This window comes from Trachurus trachurus (genome assembly GCF_905171665.1).
Source record: "Trachurus trachurus genome assembly, chromosome: 21".
NCBI lineage: Eukaryota > Metazoa > Chordata > Actinopteri > Carangiformes > Carangidae > Trachurus > Trachurus trachurus.
Window position 1 is genome coordinate 18,619,798 of NC_139899.1, and position 20,523 is coordinate 18,640,320.

Consider the following 20,523-nt stretch of genomic DNA (forward strand, 5'->3'; position numbering starts at 1 on the left):
GACTCAGTGTAGGTGCACTGCCCAGTGTTTTGTCCATGACCCAAGCTGAATGATTGAAAATATGAAAAATAAATAATTTCCACTTGTATCCTTGAAGCGGCAACTCTATGCACTCGGCTGATTTCACACACCTTTGTATTCTAAACGTTAGCGCAATTTCTTCTATGGCTTATATTCGCAAGATTATTTTGTATCATTAGATAATTTTTCTGAGGTATTTTCATTCGATTGACTGGTATATTGGACTTTTTAAACCTCACCCATTATCCCTGCCACCATACCATCCTAGCCCTCTGAACACCCAGGGAAAACCTTATGCTTGTATAGTTGTATGGCTGTTTTTGTCTGGAATAAAAAAAAAAAACTGAAACAAAAAAATATATTGAGCACTGAGTGTAGGTTCTTCTTTTTACATTTTCTTTGCCAAAGGTCAATGATGGAGTTTCAAGCTGTAATTTTTGCTCTTGATTCTTGGATGATAAATAAACATATAGAAAACATATAGAAGGATAAAAGCTTAAGTTATAATTCTATATTTGTGCAGTGTGCCTATAAAATAGGCATTTAAATAACAATACGCTGCTGTGGGTTATTTTAGCATTAACAACATTCAACTAGATGAAAACAGTTTGCAGGGCCTCCAACAGTGGGTTAGGAGGAGGATCAGGGTTAGTGTGACAGTCAATAGTGACTGATGTGCAGTAGTATTTATACAGCCACTGGAGACTTGTATGGTGAAGGGCAGTGTTTTCTCTTTTGGCAGCGCTGGGCTGGTGATGACACATTGGACTAAACAGTTCTTAATTTCTCTGGTAGGAACCCCCAACAGTGAGCTCACTGTGGTGGTCGTACCGTTGGGATGTAGAGTGGACTCGGTCACTGTCCTCATTTGTTCCGTCAGCGTATCGGTGCGCCACTGGACCCTTGCTGGAGGCCTGGACCCAGCAGCCGTGCAGGTAGCGAGGCAAACCTCTGCATCACCCACAACAGGAGCATTACCCATCACACATGTGACTGGAGGCACTAGGAGAGTAACATACACAAATTATTAACAGGAAAGACAGATGGTGAAAACAAGACACTATATCTGTTGCACACACAAAATAAAGAGCAATTTTTTTTGGAACAAAATACCAACGCATAGCATCATACCAAGCACAGTTAGATATACTTCAGCCTTGTAATTTCCAGTGAGGGACAAAGTGAAGATGCATGAGTAGACGCCTTCATCCAGCAACGTGACATCAGATAACTGGAGGGATCCATTCTTCTCGTTCAAGTTTCCAATGAAGTTGAACCTATCATCATCTCTATTGACAGACTTTCTTTCAATTTCACAGAAAATGTCATTCTGAGGTTTTCCTCTAGTCCTCCTTTGCCATGAAATCTGGGTGAGGGTCTCAGCAGTGTCGGTGAGTTTGCAGGGTAAGACTACAGTTGCCCCTTCCACCTCGGTTAGGTATCCGCTTGTCACCTGGACAGCTGTAAGATACATGAAATCTCAATCAAAATACAGGCCTGGAGTGTTGCATGGGTATTGATTGTTGTTAGTCTCTAGTACCTCTGGTGCTCTTCAGTGTGGGGATCTAAATTTCGAGGGCTTAGAACCAAAAGGGCGTAAGTGACATTTGACAAACTTTACAGGAGAGGCAAAACAAAATTTTGACCAGACTTCAATCAACTGTATTCATTAACCTTAAACCACAACATTGCAACCACAGACATGCTTATATGAATGAGTATTTATGTAATAAACTTATGACATATTAACACAATGAACATGTTCTTAAACATTTTAAAATCAAAAAAATATGTCAAAAACGTCACATACGCCTTTTTGGCACCAAACATTTCCAAGTCTTCTAGGACATATTGGGCGTATCTGCTGAACAATGCATTGAACTGATTGAATAATTAACACTTGAATAAGTAATTAATTGTCATGTAACTCATTCATTAATTATTTTAAAAGGGTCCTATGTTCCCCGCTGTTGCTGGTCGATGGACTCTCTCTACTTATCTGGACTCTATCCATCTATCTGGCCTGTCTAGCCTCTACCTGGTCTTTTTACTGTACTAAACTTAACCAACTCCTGTCTTTATTGCCTAAACCCAACCAATGGGACAATTACACTTCTCACTCAAAGTCACAACTCAACTTCTCACTCAAAAATAGGCAAAAATCTGCAAAGTCACAACTCCACTGCAGGTATGGGACAAAAAATGGCATGTTGCCCTGGTCTTTTTGGGGAAAAGCGGGGAACATAGGACCCTTTTTCTATGAAAGGGTTCTATGTTGCCCAGTCACACACATAACAGGTACATAGGAGCTGGGGAACATAGGGATGACTCCAGTAAGGCTCTCAAGGCATGATTCTGTCTTACTGTAATCACTCTTGTGAGGGCATACATTCAAAAACAACTCTGACTCATCTTCAACTTCTTCACTATAGGATTCATCAGTTTGTTTCATAATATTCATCAAAATCTTTTCTGCCTCAGACAGTTCCATGTCTGCAGTTTTCTCAGCCATTTTCAATGCTGTTTAAGGGCAACAACTACACTTACGCCCTTCTGGCTCTGAACCAACATGTGGGTCCGATATGTATTTAGATGTATTTTTCAGGGCCAGAAGGGCGTAAGTGCACTTACGCCCTTCTGGCCCCAAACATTACTCACATTTTTGAGCATCATTGGATAGAGCTCATCAAGACCTTTCTTTTGATATATAGAACTCATTTTCGCCCAAAATGTCACTTACGCCCTTTTGGTTCTAACCCCTCGATTTTAGGTGGTCGCAGGAACTCATGCACTCATGATAAAAAGCCTTATCAGCGCTGATGAAGGCCTGTGGCCGCAATGCGTCTGCAAGTTTTTACTCTGAATGGCCATGCTGAAATAAAGGCTTTTTATCATTTGTCAACTCGGAGTGCCTCAGTTCCCGTGACCACTTATATGAAATCTCATCAGGCTATTGGAAAGCAACACGTGAAGTGCAGTGTAGGTCAGGCCTCTTTGTTTTAAGATAATTTGGTATTTAATAACTTGAACTTGTTTGACTCTGTTCAGCTGCTACAGAAATAACATAATTGTGCATTACAACTGATACATGTATATCTAACATCCATTCATTAAAACAGTCATTATTTACAGTTAAGCTCTCAAGGCTCCTGTTCCTCAGCACACTGAAAGAGTTTTAACAGATCAAGGTGAAGGTTACACATCACACAAGTATGTTTCCGTAACCTAGTAACAACAGATGAGTGAAACTGTATCTGTGATGCTTTCAAGGTTGATGCCTGGAGACCATGTTGATACTGTGTCTGCTTCACAGCACTGCCACCCACAACAAAACTGATATTTAATGACCAAGCTTTTCCCAGACAGGCACTGTAAATGCAGCTTTTCTAGTCTTTCCAATGGAAACAAACTAAACCGTCTTTAGACGGATCAGAAAGCCAGTTAAGACCTCCTCCAACTACTGTACAAACAGTTGATCAGCACTGCAGTAAACACAACTGAAACCACAATTGTTGTCTGTTCCTGGTGTAAGGCCTCAGAGCACAGAGATAAAGACACACCTGTCACCTGTCACCGCCCAGGTGCTGTTCAACTGCTAACATATTGTGCTGGAGGACATAAAAATGAATACAGCTTAAAAATTAAACACATCCAGCAAACATAAAAGTAGGCTACCTTTTTACACAAAGGCATAGAGCTCAGTATCTGGGCCAGGACACATCTAAACAGAGACTGGAGTTAAAATTATGTTAAATCTAAAGTCCAGTGTTTGTTACTGCGGTTTAAAAGGTTGACTCCCAAGCATCATCTCCCTTCACTTCAGACATTTGTACATAAGTGGGTGTGAGACATTCCTCAGCACTGAGACTCATAAAGATACAGGTGGGTTTACTGGTGGGCCTGTGGGAACAATGACTTTGTCCTAATGTTATTGTGATGCAGTAGGCCTACTACAGCTCATGGAGGAAGGATAAAAAATACAAACTCCCTGCCCCACAGGTCACACTTGTTAACCCTATGTGTGTTAATTTCATATATTTTATCCATGAATTATTTGCCCATCCAACATCGAGCACATGCCCCTGACTTATGATAGGCTAGAGAAGTGAATGAAATTCATCCTACCGTCGCTCCATCTGCTGTGGATCAGGATGAACAACGATATCAGGAGTCTGACGAGTCTGCTCGAGGAGCACGGACATAATGACCGGACGTGAAAATAGCCACTATGGGACCTAAAGATACACTCATGGCGTCTCCGTCCATTCATTTAGCTCACTTTGCACGTGGTCCTTTAGATTACATGTTAAAAACAGCCCGAGAAGACAAAAACAGGGCTTTGATCCAGACCAACCCCGACTACCTCTGGGTCGCAATTGCGGCTCCTCCTCCTACGTCGCTACTAACAGTATTGTAGCGTCCGACCGGACGTCAGAAGAATGACGAGGAGTTGATCTCACCTTTCTTTATTATTAGAAACGCAACAGTTACTGTCGGCCGCAACTACGCCAAAATAACAACAGCGCTGAGTTTGTCTCACAGGTCTCCTTCAACATGAGCTCACTCATTCACACTCCTACTAACACACACTCACTTCCTACACTCACCCCGCCCCCTTGCTCCAACTCATCCTACCCATAGACACGTTCACTGACAGTCAGAAATCACAGAACTTTAGAACACATTATAACAGTAACATTACTGCAAGGTCGCTACCGGTCGCTACACTATGAATTGTTTTTAGGCTGTATGGGTCTGACAGGGTAAGAACAATACGAGCGATTATAAATAAATAATATAAAATATGAATAGGCTATATTAAAAAGTAATCCAGTACGCTACATATGAGAACGGATTATTCACGAACTACCCAAAACTACCCCCCAAAAAAAAGTTGATTTGTGGGTGGATTTCACTGGAGGAAAAAAACAATTGGTAGCCTATATCGTCTGATCTCATCCCTATGATGACAGTAGTGAAATTACATTTTCAATCACGTTTTCAATGTGTGGATGGTTTCCAGAATCACAGATCACAATTAGGCTACGGCAAAAATTAAAAACGTTAAAAAGATATCACATTTCACACTTGCTACTTCTGGACATGTAAATTGACGTTACTGTCAGATTTTGTCTTCAGGGCATTGTTATAGGTCATGTATATTTCTGATGATTCACTGTTTTCTCCTCGTCAAACTCTTTTTTAAATTAAGTTGTAACCACAAATCCCTTTTGTGCTCCTGAAAGTTGTGGCAATATGTTTATTTATTTATTTATTTAGGACATTGCATATTAATCAACATGTCAGCCAGAGCATCAATGTAAATATGCCGGAGTTAGCATAGTTGCTAATTCACATCCGTTGTCCTAAGGCAAGTCATAACATACAATATACCAGTATACAAACAGATAAAACACAGTTTTACTTGACTTCCAAGTTTCATGAAGAACCGATGAAGACACTGTAACAAATCTGTTTAGTTTATCTGAACTCAATGTGACCCATGCCTAAAAATAAAAACAGGAATGAAAGAGCACAGGAATTTTAAGTATAGGCACTGGATCAGCACAGGATAAAAAGTATGGCTTTGCAGTCAGGCACAAGTAATGCAAACCAAGGATGATTCCAGTTGACAGTTGCCAAATGTGGACACCACAAATGTTAATCCAAATAATATTTAAAATCCAATAAGAAATAAACCAACAACAATAACAAAATAGTGCAAAATCTAACAAAACTTAATGCCAGGTTAGAAGCTATAAAAGTGCAAAAAAGAGCAAAGGGAATTTGCATACTTAACACAATCAAACTGCTGGCAGTGTGCTGTGCTGCTTAAAGCTGTACAGAAAAGAAAATTGAATTTGAGCCCACTGTGCGTCCTAACATTAGTGTAATAACTCATCTATCAGACCATGTAACCCAAACTTTGTGCAAAATTCTATTTTCGAGTAAATCCGGGATGAAAGTGTGGTAGTTTTTTTTGCATTGGATAATGCAGGCGCACAGAAACACACTGGCCCTGCTCCCAAAAAAGCAGCATTCACTATTGTTAAGGTCCTCCTCCTTAATTTACATGGTCAGTGCTTACAGTACTAACAGAGACATTACTACACAAAAGAACAAAGTCAACCTGACTGCAACACAGCAAAACAAAACTGCTTCACTCTTTGGACCACAAACATCACACAATGTTAAAAGGTCATGTCTGACCCAGAAAAGACAATGTGCCAACCAAATACTGTACGTACTGTATTGCAGTGACTGTACTTGGGGTGACCTCAACACAGAGGAATGTAACTTTTAATAAAAGAGACACTGTACCAACTCTGTAGAGGAAATGCTGCAGAAACACGCTGATTCTGAGGGTGCATACTATTTGGGAACAGTTCTCTCATTGTTCACATGACCAATTCCTCCTGAGCATATACCAAAGTCAAGGCTAAAAACAAGAGGCGATCGAGCCTTCGCGGTCGCCGCTCCTGAACTTTGGAATAACCTACCATTCTCCATCAGAACAGCTCCAAATTTAGAACATTTTAAATCTCTACTGAAAACCCACCTCTTTTAACCCCTGACTGATTGTTTTATCATTACAGTTTTATTGTATGTTTATTTTATTGTGCTTTTATTATTGTGCTTTTATCCGATGTTTAAATTGTAATTGTAATTGTTTTAATTGTAAAGCACTTTGGTTCAAGGTGCTATATAAATAAACCTGACCTTGACATAATGAAGAAAGGCAGATTTTGTAAGGGGGGAATATGTAAACAGAGATGAAAACCTACTGACCTGCACATAACAAATATAAAATATTCACAGGTGATTGTTTGTCCAAAAATGTAAAATTAGCAACTGCGTTGAGGCATTAAAGGCATTTCTTTGCTTCTGCAGGCTTAGCTATGACACATCATCGGTTTTCCCCTATGTTTCCATCAACATTCATTCAAACTTTGCCACCACCTGCTGGCTACTTAGCATACATACAGGTATATTTCTTTTAAAATATATACTATATTAAGTGTAGGTTCTTCTTTTCACATTTGCTTTGCCAAAGGTCAATGAGGAAGTTTCAAGCTGTAATTCTTGCTCTTGATTCTTGGATGATAAACATATAGAAAAACTCTGAAGGATAAAAGCATTAGTTTAGTTATAAATTCTATATTTGTGCAGTGTGCCTATAAAATAGACAACATTTACATAAAAATGCTAAAATAACCCACTGACAACATTCAACTAGATGAAAACAGTTTGCAGGGCCTCCAACAGTGGGTTAGGAGGATCAGGGTTAGTGTGACAGTGAATAGTGGCAGTAATAGTAGTATTTACTGTATACAGCCACTGGAGACTTGTATGGAGAAGGGCAGTGTTTTCTCTTTGGCCAGAGCTGGGCTGGTGATGACACAGTGGACTAAACGGTGGTTAATTTCTCTGTTAGGAACCCTCCACAGTGAGCTACTGTCAGTACGTTTACAGGACACTTGAAAAAAACAAATTATTGCCCTCATCCGACAATAACAGGAGAACTGAAGTGCATGTAAACGAGTCTGACTAATTAAAGGTGCAGTACTTGATTAAGGGTGCAGCCACACTATACCCGACTAAATCGCAGAGTGTCGTTTTACTCTCATTGAGAATACATTGGGTCGCGCCTTTGGGTATCCCAGCATGCTTAGCGCAGCGACGGCGACACCCAACGGCGCAACCCAATGTATTTTGAGCGACACGACGCTCTGCGATTTAGTCGGGCATAGTGTGGCTACACCTTAAGACACCCAGATAATGCAATTGGAAATCGATTTTCTTCAGCATGTATACGCCTTAATTGGGCTGAAACTGGACAACACACTCCACAACATAGAGACGGCACAAAGTGGAGCAGAGAAGCCGCCCGAACCCGGCCAAGTAAAGAAGAAAACAAAAACAGCGTCAGCGCCAATTCAGTGCGACCTGTGAGAGGATGTGTTTTATATATTAAAAAAAAGGAAGCCCATGGACCGTCAGTTGTATCCTGTTTTCAGCCTGAACCCGGCCCAGACCGGAGTGTCTGGTCAGGGACTGTAGTTGAGAATTTATTAAGCTTGGTTGTTTATATTAAGCTGTGCATATGAACGTAGGCCTACTGTGTGGTGGTCGTACCGTTGGGATGTAGGGTGGACTCGGTCACTGTCCTCATTTGTTCCGTCAGCGCATCGGTGCGCCACTGGACCCTTGCTGGAGGCCTGGACCCAGCAGCCTTGCAGGTAGCGAGGCAAACCTCTTCATCACCCACAACAGGAGCATTACCCATCACACATGTGACTGGAGGCACTAGGAGAATACCATACACAAAGTATTAACAGGAAAGAAAGATGGTGAAAACAAGACACTATATCTGTTGCACACACAAAATAAAGAGAGGTTTTTTTTTTTAACAAAATACCATTGCATAGCATCATACCAAGCACAGCTGGATGTACTTCAGCCTTGTAATTTCCAGTGAGGGACAAAGTGAAGATGCATGAGTAGACGCCTTCATCCAGCCACGTGACATCAGATAACTGGAGGGATCCATTCTTCTCATTCAAATTTCCAATGAAGTTAACCTATCATCAGAAAATGTCATTCTGAGGTTTTCTTCTAGTCCTCCTTTGCCATGAAATCTGGGTGAGGGTCTCAGCAGTGTCGGTGAGTTTGCAGGGTAAGACTACAGTCGCTCCTTCCACCACGGTTAGGTTTCCTCTTGTCACTGGACATCTGTAAGATACATGAAATCTCAATCAAAATACAGGCCTGGAGTGTTGCATGGGTATTGATTGTTGTTAGTCTCTAGTACCTCTGGTGCTCTTCAGTGTGGGGATCCAAATTTTAGGTGGTTGCAGGAACTGAGGCACTCAAGGGTTCAAAAATTATAAAAAGCCTTACCAGCCCTGATGAAGGCCTGTGGCCGCAATGCCTCGGCAAGTTTTTAATCTGAATGGCCATGCTGAAATAAAGGCTTTTAAAAAAATCATTTGTCAACTCTGAGTGCCTCAGTTCCTCAAGCAACACGTGAAGTGCAGTGTAGCTATCTATGGCAGCAGGGGCGTAAAACTGTAACTGATCACAAATACAGATTTTGACTGAGGCTTAAATGTATCAGCATTTTATTGTTTGGTGCTACTAGTCAGCAGAGGTGTCATTGTCTGTAGTAACGCATGTGTAAATCCTCCCTGGGCATAGGTAGGCTATGTTATGAAACAGTCTGGAGCGACACCACAAGACAGTTTCTGTTACTGCATCTTCAAAAGTTCATTTGACTTCAAAGTGGGCGTTGCAAGTGAATTAGCCTAATGTTACCAAACTCTCTTCTGCACAGCTTTAGAGGCAGACGGGTGCGTCGGAGAGGACCAGGAGGGCCAATGAAGTGCAACAGAGGGAAAACTCCCGTACACTGTTTAGAGAGGAAATAATGTTAAAATGCTCCATTCTTCTTAATCCATCCTACCGTCCCAGCAGCTCTGCATCAGAGGAGTCACGCTTTATAAATCAGGTGGAGAAACACGCATACGATGACAATGCATGAAAACCCTTGACCCCCCCCCCCCCCCCACACACACACACACACACACACACACACACACACACACACACAGACACACCACAAACTTTCATCATCCTCCTCCCTGACCGAGAGAGAGCCGAGTGATCGTTTAGCCTATTCTGTCCTACTTGTTTTGCTGTAGTAGCTATAGGTCTCAGCTGCTGTTCATGCGGTTATCGGCACCACACGACGCTAAACAAGAGTCTTTAGAAGTGAAAGGGTTTCATCCTACCGTCGGTCCATCTGCTGTGGATCAGGATGAACACCGGAGTTTGACGAATAATGACCGGGACGCCAAAACAGCCCGGAAAGACCGTTTGATCCAGACCAAATGATCATCTCTCTGAATTTGGGGTCGCAGTCTTTAGGCACGTGCGGCTCCTCCTCCTAGCCTACTTATTTCACTAAATGGGTGGATGAATGTGTAGTTGGTTGGGTCTGACGGGGTAAAATCAATAGGGCTAATGCGATCATAAAAAAACAAAACAAACAAATTGAGAAAGATTAAAAATTAGACATACACATCTTTTGATTAAAAATTACACATACACATATACATTTCATTATTGGTTGGTTAAAGGAAACTTAAACTGTTCTATTGATATATATCTAAAAGGGTAAAGGGAAAAGTATATTTTGATGCTTCAGGCATTACTGTCTTGATTTAAAAGATCCAGCTTGTAAAACTGAGAGGTACAAAAATAGTTTTATCCCAGCAGCCATCGGTCACATTAACATGGGGAAGAAACCTTGAAAGCTGTTGGTTTTCATTTGGTTTTATTGAGTTTTATTTGGTCTTATTTGATTCATTTTGATCTCTTACCTCCTCCTCCACTGTTGTCACTTTATATGTATGTCCTGTTGCACGTAGCTACTACGCTGTTTGTCTAATGTCATAAATGTGATTCACTGCAAACTAAATTTACCTGAGGCTTACCTTTGACCTTTAAAAAAAACACCAGCTCCACTCCAAAACTAGATTACTGAATACTTTATTTTTTTCTATCACTGAAGAATCACAGACATTAAAAAAGAGATTAGAATAACATATGTTACCACTTGAACAATTCATCATATTGTGCAGCAAAATGAAAATAGGTGGAGCTATGGGAATACCTGGAAGGAACACTTTGCATATCTGTCTTAACTTAAAGGTCCAGTGTGTAATAATTAGCAAGGTTTATTGGCAAAATCGGAATATAATTTACTATGAACATATTTGTATAAGTGTATAATCGCTACAGAAGAAGAGACATTCACAAAACGAATGCATTAAAAGTAAAAAATAAATAAATAAATAACAAACTCTATTGTGCCTATAAGTATTTTCTTATTTCAGTCTATGGGCCCAGTTCATTCAATGTTACTTATTATGAACTTCATAATTCTCAGCTCAGTAGAGACCATGCATTTAATTTTCAACCTGTTGAGTGTGTCTGTTGTCTGTATTCTGCACAACTTATGGGGTGAGGAGGAGCCACCTGTAGGGAGCAGAAGTAAAAACAGTAAAAACTCCAAGGAAGAAAAGGAAAACCAAGAAACTCACAGACAGGAAACAGTAGAGACTTCAGAAAAAACACAATAGAGTGAGATAGTTTAAAAGTACTTCTGACCTTTTCTCCCAAATGAACACAATACTGAACATAAGTCAGGGTCCTGCTGTCATATTGTTTCTTCTCTGGGGTGCTGGTCCAGTATTCACTGCAGAGACAGAGTTGAAACCAGTGACACACAAGCGTATTCCAGTTGTTTCAGGCATTAATATGCAAGATATAGTTAGACACTATGATGAAACATAATAATATTTTACACTGGTGCACTGTTTACAAGCAAAAGTATCCTATATAGGTAAAAGTATAGAAGTATTGTCAAATACTAGTAGAACTAAAAGTAACTTTTCATCAGAAAAGTTGTTTAACAGAGCAACAAACAAACACGGTCACACTACAATGACAAACATGGAAGGGTGGAGTCGTTATAAGGAAATGTGAAGACAAGGAACGTGGTTTGAATTTAACCCTTTAAAACCAAAGCAGGTGCCAGATTTAACTTTTGTAACAATTAAAACTTAAACATAATGAAACTTATCACTCACCTGCAGAGGCAGAGAGCTGTGGTGATGCAACAGAGGAACCCAGTTACAGTTGTCATAATGGAAAGAAGATACCACAAGTGGATGTCGATGCTTCCTGCTAAAAGTCAGATATTAACTCATTTAGCTCTGAAAAGCACTAGCCTACATCTGGTGTAGAGATGATTGGCCCTGTGTTGTTCTCTACCTACCTTCGTGTTTCTCAGACAAGGTTAAATTCCATGTAATAGTGCAGGTGCCATTTTTACCAGTTACTTGACACTTATAGAGTCCTGCGTCGTTATGCTGAGCACTAAAAATATTCAGGGTTGAAGGAAAACCAGAGTCTATTCTCACTCTATCAGATGAGAAATTCCCGCCGGTCCGATGGAGAGAAAATGAATTAGAAAAAAGAAATCTGTCTTTGGTCCAGTTGATTTGTGTTATGTTTATCAAGGGCACGTTGCAAGTCAACTTGACGGGGTCTCCTCTGGACACCAGTATGTTCCTGTGCTCATCTGGATCAAACCCAAACACAGAAGGAAACAATCAGCAAAGATAAATTAGAGCAAATACATAGAAAATACATTTAGAGGGAGAAAAATAACACGCCTCGGAGACACTGATCTCCACTGTACCTGTTAAGACATGACACACTAGCAGCAGCTGAATGTAGAGAAGAGCTGGTTGCTTTTGGCAAAGCACGATGACCTTCATGCTGGGAAAGACTAATGAAATGTCACTATCAGCCCTTAAATGTTTTGGTGTTGGTGCAGAGAAGAGGAAGTGGTTAGTTGCTGTGAAGATCAGTGCAAACAAATGCAACACCTTTCATAGATGGGGGGCATATGTCAGTCCGACTGCCCAAAAGTCCGACGGCTCATTTCTCCGACTACCCATTCTACAGTGTTAAAGCAGAAGTAAGCGGAATGTTAAATATTTTTTTAAAATATTTTCTTGATTATCAATTCATGGACTTGACTTATTTATTTAATATACATCTTTAATTATGTCTCTCACTTGCACTTTCTGTCCAATATATCTCTTGTTACTTATCAATATGAATGTGATAACTGTCGGCTCAGTAGAGACCATGCATTTAACTCTCAACTTGCTGACTGTGTCTATTTGTGAGTCATTCTGACTCTTTGGGGGGTGAGGAGGAACCACCTGTAGGGGGCAGAAGTAAAAATAGTAAAAACTCCAAGCAAGAAAAGGAAAACCAAGAAACTCACAGACAGGAAACAGTAGAGACTTCAGAAAAACACTAAAGAGTGTGATAGTTTGAGTCATTAAAGCAGAAGTAAGTGATATATTTGTGTTAATATAAGTCTTAAATAGTTATATCTTCCGACAGCAATCACTTATAGAGTGTTTGGTCTGAAACACGGGTCTGTCAGTCACTCTGCTCTGCTGTAAGCCGAGGAGAAAACTTTCCTTGTATCCTACAACCTTTACCCAATGAGGAGAGAGAACGGCATAAAGGGGCGGTCCTCTCTGTGTGTGCAGCCAAGGGATGCGCGTGAATTGGTGACGTAGGGACGAGGGCGGGGACTGCTAACTCCATCGGCTGGCAAGAAGCCAAAACGACCGGATCGCTTACTTCTGCTTTAAGGTTAGGTTTAGGGTAAGGTTAAGGGTTAGGGCTACTTAAGTCGGAGAAGTGGGAAGTCGGACTAATGGACGCAAAAATAAAGAAATGTATATTCGGAGAAATGGGTAGTTGGACAGACGTCATGCGCCCTTCATAGATAACATCAGTACCTATTTGTAATAGCTACAATTATTGAACTCAATTCAGAACTACAACTAAACTTCAGTATTTCTTGAATATTATCTAAAATTAATTCATAAAATGACTGAATTTTCTTAAAGCAGAAGTAAGTGATATATTTGTGTTAATATAAGTCTTAAATAGTTATATCTTCCGACAGCAATCACTTACATAGAGTGTTTGGTCTGAAACACGGGTCTGTCAGTCCCTCTGCTCTGCTCTGAGCCGAGGAGAAAACATTTATCGTATCCTACAGTTTTTATCCAATGAGGAGAGAGAACGGCATGCAGGGCTGTGTGTGCAGCCAAGGGACGCCGTGAATGTGGTGACGTAGGGACGAGGACTGTTATGGTGCGTTCAAGGAAACTCGTAACTCGTGTTTTTCCGACCTGTGAAGTCATACCAGTTCGATCTGGTACAAGTTCACGGGTCGGAAGTTACGAGTGGCCGTTATAGTGACTTTCACAGGTAAAACAGGTCGGAAAAACACGAGTGGGTTGCCTGGAACGCTACAAAGTCGTAAGTTGTGACTTGAAGCTGTAATTTACGGTTTCAAAAGCCTACCTGGAACGCAGCATTAGCGAAAACGACCGGACCACTTACTTCTGCTTTAATGAGCATAATATGTTCCACTGCATGGAAATCAAATGTATGAAAAGCTGAGGACACTTTACCCAGAGTGTGAGCTCACTGCTGAGTGTGGTTTCAGCAGGTCCAAAACTTTCTGATATGACACACACAGTTTCCAGGAGAAGTGTAAATAAAACTTTATTTGATTTTAGTCATTGAAACATAGATACATTTTGATTGAAGAAACTCTGTGCAATTCCATCACTGACCCCTAGAGGGCACAGAGCTAACAGTGAAAAGCTGTTGAGTTGAACTAACTTTATTTACATTACAGCAAACATTACACATAAAACCATTCATTACTGATCATATAAGACTTGGTAACTAATTTAAAATGTCTGTTTTTGAAATATAGAGTAATTTAACATTAATCAATGTCAACAGGGAGAAGACGTAAAGAGAAATAACACAAATAAGTTGTAGAGCAAATTTTTTACAAGACAGTTGGAAAGAAAAGTTGTGACCCAAGTTTCTGGTTCAAAGAAGTTAAAATTTAAAAATGTCCATGTGTTATTATTGAAATATTTTCTTGATTGTCATTTGATGGACTGGTCTTATTTATATAGGCTACATCTACAATTATGTCTATCACTTATATCTCTTGTTACTTATCAGTATGAATGTCATAAGTGTCGGCTCAGTAGAGACCATGCATTTAACTCTCAACTTGCTGACTGCGTCCATTTTTGAGTCATCTGTATTCTGCACAATTTAGGAGTTGAGGAGGAGCCACCTGTATGGGGCAGAAGTAAAAATAGTAAAAAAAAATCCAAGGAAAAAAAGGAAAACCAAGAAACTCACAGACAAGAAACAGACTTAAGAAAAACACTAAAGAGTTTGATAGTTTGAGTCATTACGAAGTACTTCTGACCTTTTCTCCCAAATGAACACAATACTGAACATAAGTCAGGGTCCTGCTGTCATATTGTTTCTTCTCTGGGGTCCTGGTCCAGTATTTTCTGCAGAGACAGAGTTGAAACCAGTGATGAAACAACATAGTCTGTTCTAGTTGTAAGTTGATAATGAGAAACTGTGATGAAACATTTACACTGGTACACTGTAAATACAACTATATGAGTATTGTCAAAAACAATCACAAGTCAAAGTAACTTTTTTCAGAAACTTCCTGAATGTTGTGTATCATCTTCATCTGTTTCATGATTTCTGGTCAAGATGATGGATGATCCTGTAATCCACTGGCAACAGAGGATTTACAATATGATACTTTGTTCAGTATTTTCACTGAGTGTAGAATCTACATTATTCGAGGGGTTAGAACCAAAAGGGCGTAAGTGACATTTTGGGCGAAAATGAGTTCTATATATCAAAAGAAAGGTCTTGATGAGCTCTATCCAATGATGCCAAAATGACCCATCTGAGATCAAACTGTATTGAATAAAGCAACAAAACCATAAAGACCTAACTCAAAAATGTGAGTAATGTTTGGAGCCAGAAGGGCGTAAGTGCACTTACGCCCTTCTGGCCCTGAAAAATACATCTAAATACATGTCGGACCCACATGTTGGTTCAGAGCCAGAAGGGCGTAAGTGTAGTTGTTGCCCTTAAACAGCATTGAAAATGGCTGAGAAAACTGCAGACATGGAACTGTCTGAGGCAGAAAAGATTTTGATGAATATTATGAAACAAACTGATGAATCCTATAAAGAAGTTAAAGATGAGGCAGAGTTGTTTTTGAATGTATGCCCTCACAAGAGTGATTACAATAAGACAGAATCATGCCTTGAGAGCCTTACTGGAGTCATCCCTATGTTCCCCGGCTCCTATGTACCTGTTATGTGTGTGACTGGGCAACATAGAACCCTTTCATAGAAAAAGGGTCCTATGTTCCCCGCTTTTCCCCAAAAAGACCAGGGCAACATGCCATTTTTTGTCCCATACCTGCAGTGGAGTTGTGACTTTGCAGATTTTTGCCTATTTTTGAGTGAGAAGTTGAGTTGTGACTTTGAGTGAGAAGTGTAATTGTCCCATTGGTTGGGTTTAGGCAATAAAGACAGGAGTTGGTTAAGTTTAGTACAGTAAAAAGACCAGGTAGAGGCTAGACAGGCCAGATAGATAGAGAGAGTCCAGATAAGTAGAGAGAGTCCATCGACCAGCAACAGCGGGGAACATAGGACCCTTTTAAAATAATTAATGAATGAGTTACATGACAATTAATTACTTATTCAAGTGTTAATTATTCAATCAGTTCAATGCATTGTTCAGCAGATACGCCCAATATGTCCTAGAAGACTTGGAAATGTTTGGTGCCAAAAAGGCGTATGTGACGTTTTTGACATATTTTTTTTATTTTAAAATGTTTAAGAACATGTTCATTGTGTTAATATGTCATAAGTTTATTACATAAATACTCATTCATATAAGCATGTCTGTGGTTGCAATGTTGTGGTTTAAGGTTAATGAATACAGTTGATTGAAGTGTGGTCAAAATTTTGTTTTGCCTCTCCTGTAAAGTTTGTCAAATGTCACTTACGCCCTTTTGGTTCTAAGCCCTCGTTAATAGAGCAACAAACAAACACGGTCACACTACAATGACAAACACGGAAGGGTGGAGGAAGTCGTTATAAGGAAATGTGAAGACAAGGAGCATGGTTTGAATTTAACCGTTTAAAACCAAAGCAGGTGCAAGATTGAACTTTTGTAACAATGAAAACTTAGAATGAAAATGATCACTCACCTGCAGAGACAAAGAGCTGCAGTGATGCTACAGATAAATCCAGATGCAACTGCGATCGTGTAAAGAGAGGACCAAAACTTGAAGTCGACGATTTCTGCTAAAAGTCAGATATGAATTAATTTAGGCAGCGTACAGTTGATCTCTGACACACACCATGTCTTTTGTAGAAGTGATTGACCCTGTGTTGTTCTCTACCTACCTTCATGTTTCTCAGACAAGGTTAAATTCCATGTAATAGTCCAGATGCCATTTTTACCAGTTACTTGACACCTATAGAGTCCTGTGTCGTTATGATGAGCATTAGAAATATTCAGGGTTGAAGGAAAACCAGAGTCTATTCTCACTCTGTCAGATGAGAAGTTTGAAAAAGACTTATTGAGTGAAAATGAATTAGAAAAAATAAATCTGTCTTTGGTCCAGCTGATTTGTGCTAGGTTTGTCCAGGATACATTACAAGTCAACATGACGGGGTCTCCTCTGGACACCAGTATGTTCCTGTGCTCATCTGGATCAAACCCTAACATGGAAGGAAACAGGCAACATAAAATGAAAGCCGTAAATACATTTAGAGAAACAACATGCAAGACACCAAACTCCACTTTACCTGGAAAGGCATAACACAGCAGTAGTTGAATGGAGAGCAGAGCTGCTTGGTTTCGCCTGAACATGACGACCATCAGACAAAGAGTGAGGACTAGGTGCAGAGAATAGGAAGTGGTTAGTCGCTGGTTAGTGGTTAGCTAAGCTCACATGTGTGTCACTCTTTCATGGAACCAAAAGTTACAGAAGTCATAACTATAATAATCTAATTCAAATATGTATATACATTAGAACGTAAGTGAATCTTTGTCTTTGTCAAAACCAAATGTATGAGAAGCTGAGGACACTTGAGTGTGAGCTGACTGCTGAGTGTGGTTTCAGCAGGTCCAAAACTTTCTGATATGACACACAGGTTCCAGGAGATAGAAGTGAAAATAAAACTTTATTTGATTTTAGTCATTGAAACATAGATACATTTTTATTGAAGAAACTCTGTGCAATTCCATCACTGACCCCTAGAGGGCACATACCTGCAGGGAAAAGCTGTTGAGTTGAACTAACTTTATTTACATTACAGCAATCATTGTGAGGATTTTGCGTTTTTGGAGAGCTCATAATGCCGGGCAGACAGCACAACACTCACTACAGCATATTAATGATAAAACCATTCATATTAGCCTACTGATCATATAAGACTTGGTTTGCAACTAATTTAAAATGTCTGTTTTTGAAATATCTTTAGAGTCATTTAACATTAATCAATGTCAACAGGAAGAAGACATGAAGAGAAGTAACACAAATAAATTGTAGAGCAAATTTGTACAAGACGGTTGGAAAGAAAAGTTGCGACCCAACAGATTAATAGACTCTTAAGTGGATTACTGCAACTCATATTTGAAGCATTTATCTCTCAGCCTTTATCATCGTCTGCAGGATGATATTAAATGTGACTTTATCAGGGGTGGTGCGTGGCGCAGTGGTTAAGGCGGCCGCCCCATGTAGAGGCTGCAGTCCTCAACGCAGGCATCCCACGCCGGGTGGACTTTTCCTGCATGTCATTCCCCCTCTCTCTGCCTCCCCCTTTCCTGTCTATCTCACTATGTACTGTCAAATAAAAAAATATATATATACTTTAAATGTGACTTTATCGCACAGATATTGAAAGTTTTTCCTGCAATAAAAAGCTAAAATTAAAGTAAAGCAAATAAAAGAAACACAGAAACATCAATAAAGCTTAAACTTTTCAGGATTAAATGTATTTTACAGTGATTGTATGGTCATACACCCAGCCATGTACAGTTAGCTGATATGAGGTTTCTGGTTCAAAGAAGTTAAAATTTTAAAAATGACCTAATGTTATTTTTTAAAATATTTTCTTGATTATCAATTCATGGACTTGACTTATTTATTTAATATACATCTTTAATTATGTCTCTCACTTGCACTTTCTGTCCAATATATCTCTTGTTACTTATCAATATGAATGTGATAACTGTCGGCTCAGTAGAGACCATGCATTTAACTCTCAACTTGCTGACTGTGTCTATTTGTGAGTCATTCTGCACAATTTTGGGGGGTGAGGAGGAGCCACCTGTAGGGGGCAGAAGTAAAAATTGTAAAAACTCCAAGCAAGAAAAGGAAAACCAAGAAACTCACAGACAGGAAACAGTAGAGACTTCCCCAAAACACTAAAGAGTGTGATAGTTTGAGTCATTAAGTACTTCTGACCTTTTCTCCCAAATGAACACAATAGTGAACATAAGTCAGAGTGCTGCTGTCATATTGTTTCTTCTCTGGGGTCCTGGTCCGGTATTTTCTGCAGAGACAGAGTTGAAACCAGTGACGACACAACAGAGTCTGTTCTAGTTGTTAGTTGATAATGAGAAACTGTGATGAAACATTTACACTGGTACACTGTAAGTAAAACGATATAAGTATTGTCAAAAACAGTCACAAGTCAAAGTAACGTTTTTTCAGAAAACTTCCAAAATGTTGTGTATCATCTTCATCTGTTTCATGATTTCTGGTCAAGATGATGGATGATCCTGTAATCCACTGGCAACAGAGGATTTACAATATGATACTTTGTTCAGTATTTTCACTGAGTGTAGAATCTACATTATTGTTAAACAGAGCAGCAAACAAACTCTTCACGGTCACACTACAATAACAAACACGGAAGCGTGGAGGAAGTCGTTATAAGGAAATGTGAAGACAAAGAACATGGTTTGAATTTAACCGTTTAAAACCAAAGCAGGTGCAAAATTTAACTTGTGTAACGATTAAAACTTACAATGAAAATGGTCACTCACCTGCAGAGACAAAGAGCTGCAGTGATGCTACAGAGAAATCCAGATGCAACTGTGATTGTGTAAAGATCGGACAAAAACTTGAAGTCGACAATTTCTACTAAAAGTCAGATATGAATTAATTTAGGCAGCGTACAGTTGATCTCTGACACACATCATGTCTGTTGTAGAAGTGATTGACCCTGTGTTGTTCTCTACCTACCTTCATGTTTCTCAGACAAGGTTAAATTCCATGTAATAGTCCAGGTGCCAATTCTAATAATTACTTTACACTTATAGAGTCCTGTGTCGTTATGATGAGCATTAGAAATATTCAGAGTTAAAGGAAAACCAGAGTCGATTTTCACTCTGTCAGATGAGAAATTTGAAAAAGTCTTATTGCGTGAAAATGAATAAGCAAAATTAAATCTGTCTTTGGTCCAGTATATTTGTGTTAGGTTTGTCCAGGATACGTTGCAAGTCAACATGACGGGGGCTCCTGAGGACACCAGTTTGTTCCTGTGCTCATTATGTTCAGACCCTAACATGGAAGGAAACAGACAACATAAAATAAAAGCCGTAAATATATTTAGAGAAACAACATGCAAGACACCAAACTCCACTTTACCTGCAAAGACATAACACAGTAGTAGTTGAATGGAGAGCAGAGCTGCTTGGTTTCGCCTGAACATGACGACCATCAGACAAAGAGTGAGGTGTGGTGCAGAGAAAAGGAAGTGGTTCGTCGCTGTGAAGCTAAGCTCACATGTGTCACTCTTTCATGGGACAACATGTTACAGAAATCATAAATACAATAATCTAATTCAAATTAGAATATATTAGAACAGAAGTGAATCTCAGTCTTTGTCAAAACCAAATGTATGAAAAGCTGAGGACACTTTACCCAGAGCGTGAGCTCACGGCAGAGTGTGGTTTCAGCAGTTC

General features: G+C 39.7%; 2 protein-coding genes across 2 annotated transcripts; both read right to left on the minus strand.

Annotated features, from left to right (window-relative positions):
* Positions 1-605: 605 nt before the first annotated feature.
* LOC311004033 (nectin-1-like) lies at positions 606-4,353 on the minus strand. The gene is made up of 3 exons (XM_083995978.1): positions 4,147-4,353; positions 1,153-1,482; positions 606-1,023 (listed from the first exon to the last, which is right to left on the minus strand). The coding sequence occupies exons 1-3, from the start codon at positions 4,289-4,291 to the stop codon at positions 611-613; spliced, it is 888 nt and encodes a 295-aa protein (XP_083852104.1). The 5' UTR covers positions 4,292-4,353; the 3' UTR covers positions 606-610.
* A 15,241-nt stretch (positions 4,354-19,594) lies between these two features.
* LOC311004676 (uncharacterized protein) lies at positions 19,595-20,279 on the minus strand (the record flags this gene model as incomplete). Its single annotated transcript, XM_083996847.1, has 3 exons — positions 19,595-19,602; positions 19,931-20,119; positions 20,207-20,279. 3 exons carry the CDS (start codon positions 20,277-20,279, stop codon positions 19,595-19,597), a joined length of 270 nt encoding a protein of 89 aa, XP_083852973.1.
* Positions 20,280-20,523: the final 244 nt, after the last annotated feature.